This window comes from Spermophilus citellus (assembly GCF_964194105.1).
Source record: "Spermophilus citellus genome assembly, chromosome: 8".
NCBI classification, from domain to species: Eukaryota; Metazoa; Chordata; class Mammalia; order Rodentia; family Sciuridae; genus Spermophilus; species Spermophilus citellus.
The window spans coordinates 20264347-20270091 of record NC_138189.1 but is presented as its reverse complement, the minus strand read 5'-3'; the positions used below and the strand labels follow the sequence as shown (position 1 = coordinate 20270091).

The window sequence follows — 5745 nt, the reverse complement described above, 5'->3', positions numbered from 1 at the left end:
TCCCAGGAATCTCCAAACTGCTTTCCAAATTGGCCGCACCAATTTGCAGTCCCACCAGCAATGTACAAGTGTACCCTTTTCTCCACATCCTCACCAGCACTTGTTGTTTGACTTCATAGTGGCTGCCAATCTTACTGGAGTGAGATGGTATCTTAGGGTGGTTTTGATTTGCATTTCTCTGACTGCTAGAGATGGTGAGCATTTTTTCATGTACTTGTTGATTGATTGTATATCCTCCTCTGAGAAGTGTCTGTTCAGGTCCTTGGCCCATTTGTTGATTGGGTTATTTGTTTTCTTATTGTCTAATTTTTTGAGTTCTTGGTATACTCTGGATATTAGGGCTCTATCTGAAGTGTGAGGAGTAAAAATTTGTTCCCAGGATGTAGGCTCCCTATTTACCTCTCTTATTGTTTCTCTTGCTGAGAAAAAAACTTTTTAGTTTAAGTAAGTCCCATTTGTTGATTCTTGTTATTAACTCTTGTGCTATGGGTGTCCTATTAAGGAATTTGGAGCCCGACCCCACAATCTGTAGATCGGAGCCAACTTTTTCTTCTATCAGACGCAGAGTCTCTGATTTGATATCAAGCTCCTTGATCCATTTTGAGTTAACTTTTGTGCATGGCGAGAGAAAGGGATTCAGTTTCATTTTGTTGCATATGGATTTTACTGGATATTCTTTTCAACAAACTACATTTTAAAATGTAGGATGTTTCAGTCTTAAAAATAACATGTACTAGAGCCTTCAAAAAATTAATGCTTCTAGCTCAAATCCCAGTGACCTTTTGGGTCAGAGCCCTGAGAGTCTTGGGTTTTTAAGGTCAATTTAACCAAACAGATCATGTGTAAAATCAGAGCTTTTCTTTAGGTTTCTGTGTAGGGCGCCATATTTTTATCCCCCTGTTATTAATTAATGAGCACCCTCAGCCTAGGCAAGAGTTCAATTGCAATCAAAGCTCAATAAACTTATCTCAACATTGGCAGGGAGATGTATTTGCAAATACATTTTGTTAACTGCCTTAAATCCTTTCAGAACAAAGCTGGGAATAGATCATCTTTCTGAAATATGCATGCACAGTATTTCTTTACCCCTGGAGCATTCTCCTTTGAGATTAGACCTGTGCAGATCAGATATGCTTTTATGCTTTAGCTAAAGTGCATATAAACTTTGGATTTCAGTGCCAACATAATCAGCTTCTTTCTTCCTTCCCAGGCACCTCTGTGAGTGTTTCCACCTTTAATCTGGTGGCCATATCTCTGGAGAGATATGGTGCAATTTGTAGGCCCTTACAGTCCCGCGTTTGGCAGACGAAATCCCACGCTCTGAAGGTGATTGCTGCTACCTGGTGCCTCTCCTTTACCATCATGACTCCGTACCCCATTTATAGCAACTTGGTGCCTTTTACCAAAAATAACAACCAGACCGCAAATATGTGCCGCTTCCTACTGCCAAATGATGTTATGCAGCAGTCCTGGTAAGGAGGCACTGTGTTTATTTTTTTTTTAAATATAACTTGATACATCTGCAGCATGAAAATCTGGAATGCCTTGGCCAGAATACTTGGGGGATCAGGGTCCTGGAGACTTTTTGAGTTGCTAACCCCTAATGAGGCATTCTAACCTCATCCTAGAGTAAGAGTAAGCAAACACACAGCTGGAAAGCTCTTTTTTAAATGCCATATGTAGATTGCTTCAATCTATACTATTGAAACCCTATAGGGTAGATAATATCACTGTGCCCATTTTACAGATGAGGGAACAGAGTCCTGGAAAGGTCAAGTGGCCTAAACTCATAAACCAAATTCACATGGAGCAGAGTCTCTGTGCTTAATGACTCTGCAGTATGCTTGCAGAAGGTCTAGTGGAGGTTTAAGCCAGGTGACTCAGAAAGCTACAATTTTCTAAAGAACTGAAGATAGAACTGAGAGTGACTCCCAGATCCCGCGTGACTATTAGAGCTGCACTGTGATGCTTGCCCAGAACACTTGACCAGAGAAAGGCGAGATTCTAATACCTGTTCCTTGGCTTACTAGCTGGGTAACTCTGGGAAAGTTCACACAGTGCCCTAGGCCTCAGGGTCTTCATTTCTGCAAGGGATTAATACAATAAATCTACCGTATTGGGTGGCTCTAAGGCTCCAGTAAGAACATGAGTAGAAAAAATGTCTTTATAAAGAGGTGATACAAATACAGAGCATCATGTTTACTAATTCCAAGAATGTTTTAGAAGCCAGAAGTAGGCATTCAGAAACAGAGGCTCAAGACGGAGATCTTCTCTGCTTTCTCTGCCTTCCTCCTTCATTTTAACCGGGTAGCACACGCACCCACAAAAAGAATTATGCTACATGGGCTGGGGTGGGGCTCAGAGGTAGAGTGCTCACCTAGCATGTGTGAGGCACTGGGCTCCATCCTCAGCACCACATAAAAATAAAAAAGATATTGTGTCCACCTGTAATTTTCAAAAAAGAATTGTTACAAAGGAGAGGGATATTTCTAAGACCTGAAAGGGAATCTTATCAACATGTCCAGTTGTGATGAGAAAGGGCCCAGCCGCCGTCAGCCTCTGACAATTTGATGGCCTAATGGTGCAGCCTTGCACTTGCCAGGCTGCAGAAGTGATTTAGGGGCCGGACTCATAGAGAGGAGGCTGCGGTGCCTCTGGAAACAAATGTGTTTAGAGGAAGCAGAGTTCTACCCAGCCAGGCACTCTACCAAGCATGCCACCATGGAGAATAAACACCCAAGGAAATCTTTGAGCTGCTGGGGTGTCAGAAAGAGACAGGATGCCATATTTCATAAAACAAAAAGGAGATTTTCTATCATCCCTGTGTAGGCATATGATTATTCTCTTGCTATAAAGTCAACAAACTGTGTATTGTGATGCGTATGAGTAGTGACTCCAGCGTCGTATTGCTTGGGTTCAGATTTCAACTCTGTCACTAGCTGCGTGACTTTAGACACGTTATTTAGGTCTCAATTTCCTTTTCTCTGAAATAGGAATTAGAATAATAGTGTCTACTTCAAAGGTTATTATGGGAGTTAAATGTACTATTTTATGTAAAATGCTTAATCTGGTGTGTAGCACATATTACAAATCCTCAATGAATGTAATCTCTATTATTATGATTATTAATTTTGGTAACATATAATATATAAATCACATATTCTCATTTTTAAGCTATTAATATTTTTAATGTATTTTTTATTTATTCTTTTTAGATATACATGCCTATAGGATGTATTTTGACATATCATACATACATGGAGTATAACTTCCCATTCTTGTGGTTGTACATGATGTGGAGTATATTCATGTATGAACATAGGAAAGTAATGTCCGATCCATTCTACTCTCTTTCCTATTCCCATCCCCTTACATGTTATTGTCTTTTTTTTTTTTTTTAAGACAGGGTCTCCCTAGGTCACTTAGGCCATCCTCAAGCTTCTCTACCCTCCTGTCCCAGACGCCTGACATCTGGGATCACATGCATACATCACCAAGCCCAGATTTTCATTATTTTCTAACACGTAAACTTGTTCCAGGCACAAAATCATGCCAACCTTTTTCAATTTGACCAGTCCTTCACAAGACGTTCCATCTAAAAAAAGAAAAGAAGAAAACAACTTCTAATGACGGAACCTCCAGACATGGAATTTTCAAGGGTATTAAAGACTAGTAATGAATGTGTCTGCTCAAATAAAGATGCTCAAATAAAGATGCCCCTAGATCATCCCTTCCCATTTGAGTCTGAAGGTCCAGAGTTGCTGGTAATTGGATTTCTTTCAATTTTATTAGGCACACGTTCCTGCTGCTCATCCTCTTTCTTATTCCTGGAATTGTGATGATGGTGGCGTACGGATTAATCTCTTTGGAACTCTATCAAGGAATAAAATTTGATGCTAGCCAGAAGAAATCTGCTAAAGGTAAATATCTTTTAACTGTCTGTTTACGTCAAAAGAGCATGAAAGCGTGTTGTCTTGACTTGAGAGGACACACCAGACCCTTCACAGAGTATACTGAAGTCTCTGAAGACAATTCTTATGAAACTCTGTGTCTTAGGGCCAGGATTGGTTCCCACCCTCTATTTATTCATCTATAAGATGGGGAAATAATTCCTTTCAAAAGGGCACCAAGAGGAATAAAAAGAGATAATACACATATCACCCAACTATCAGAGAGAGCCACACGTCCCAGACTTTCCGTCCCCCTGTATTCAAGTGGACACCCTGCAATAACCAATGCTAATTATAATCCTGGCCTGTGTTTGGGTCTCTCCAAAGGCCTCAGAAGAAATCTGACAGACACTCCACAAGCCCCATCCTCTCTCCCCCCTCTCATGCTCACTCTGCAGTGACCACAAAGCCTGACCCCTTCCCCGCTCACTAAAATTGCACCAACACCTGTGTTGACATAGCCTCTGCCTTCTCACTCCACCTCCTCACTTGGCTTTTTACTACGTAGATAACTTAGTCTCTCTGACTTCTGTAGGTTTCCTTGACTCTTTCTCACCATCTCACAATAAAAACTCTCTGAAACTTAGCAAGCAAGCAGGAGCTTCCCCTAGGGACCAGGAAAGACAGGAAAATTATCTAATAATTTCTATCCTTATACTATTTTGTCCCAGGTATTATTATACATTGTGTCATTCACATATATTATTAAAATTACATTACATTTTATTTGTGTACACACACACACACACACACACACACACACACACTAGTTTTAAGTGGCTTTTCATTCCAAGGAGAGAACTAATAGGGATCAATTCTTACCCAAGGTCAGTGTAGGTCAAGGTGACCTTGATTCTTCAGTTCAGGTTTGTCTGGGCCTCCCAGATGGAGGGAGGCTGAGGCTCCATGCCCTCTGTCTGGCATGACCCTTCCTGAGCAATAAGTGATGTCCCTTGCCCTCCCAGAGAGGAAACCGAGCACGGGCAGTGGCAGCCGATTCGAGGACAGCGACGGCTGCTACCTGCAGAAGTCGCGGTCCCCGAGGAGGCTGGAGCTCCAGCAGCTGTCCACCCGCAGCGGCAGCGGCAGGCTCCACCGCGTCCGGAGCAGCAGCTCGGCCGCCAACCTGATGGCCAAGAAGCGGGTCATCCGCATGCTCATGGTCATCGTGGTCCTCTTCTTCCTGTGCTGGATGCCCATCTTCAGCGCCAACGCCTGGCGGGCCTATGACACCACCTCTGCCGAGCGCCACCTCTCAGGGACCCCCATCTCCTTCATCCTCCTGCTCTCCTACACCTCCTCCTGTGTGAACCCCATCATCTACTGCTTCATGAACAAACGGTTCCGCCTCGGCTTCATGGCCACCTTTCCCTGCTGCCCCAACCCGGGGCCCCCGGGGGCGAGAGGAGAGGTGGGAGAGGAGGAGGAAGGCAGGACCTCGGGGGCGTCCCTGTCCAGGTACTCCTACAGCCACATGAGCGCCTCTGCTGCAGCCCCCTGAGCCGGCCTGCCCTCCACTGCGCTGGGAGGAGGGGGCCAGGGAGGGGGAGGAGGAGGGAAGCGCAGCAGGCAGGCCCCATGTCCTATGGAAGCCTTCCCTGGCTGCTTTTCATCCTTCCCCCAGTTCCAGAAGGAGATGCACTGGTGGGGGTGGGGGGGCGAGGGACCTGACTTGGTTTCCAGGTAGGTCAAGGCAAGACATTCCCAGTGACATTCACCATCAGAAAGCCTCAGCAAGCCCCTGGGAGTCCCCCAGGATCAGGCTGCAAATGTAATTACCAAGCACCTGTTCAAA

At 44.2% G+C, this 5745-nt stretch overlaps 1 protein-coding gene across 1 annotated transcript in view; it reads left to right on the top strand.

Moving 5' to 3' along the window:
• Positions 1-5451, top strand: part of CCKAR (cholecystokinin A receptor) — a gene marked incomplete at both ends in the record, with an annotated part of 9991 nt that extends 4540 nt beyond the window's left edge. Inside the window, 3 exons of the mRNA XM_081304802.1 lie at positions 1211-1472; positions 3793-3920; positions 4916-5451. Of these exons, the coding sequence (XP_081160928.1) occupies positions 1211-1472; positions 3793-3920; positions 4916-5451 (926 nt within the window). The remainder of the gene's footprint in view (positions 1-1210; positions 1473-3792; positions 3921-4915) is intronic.
• Positions 5452-5745: the final 294 nt, after the last annotated feature.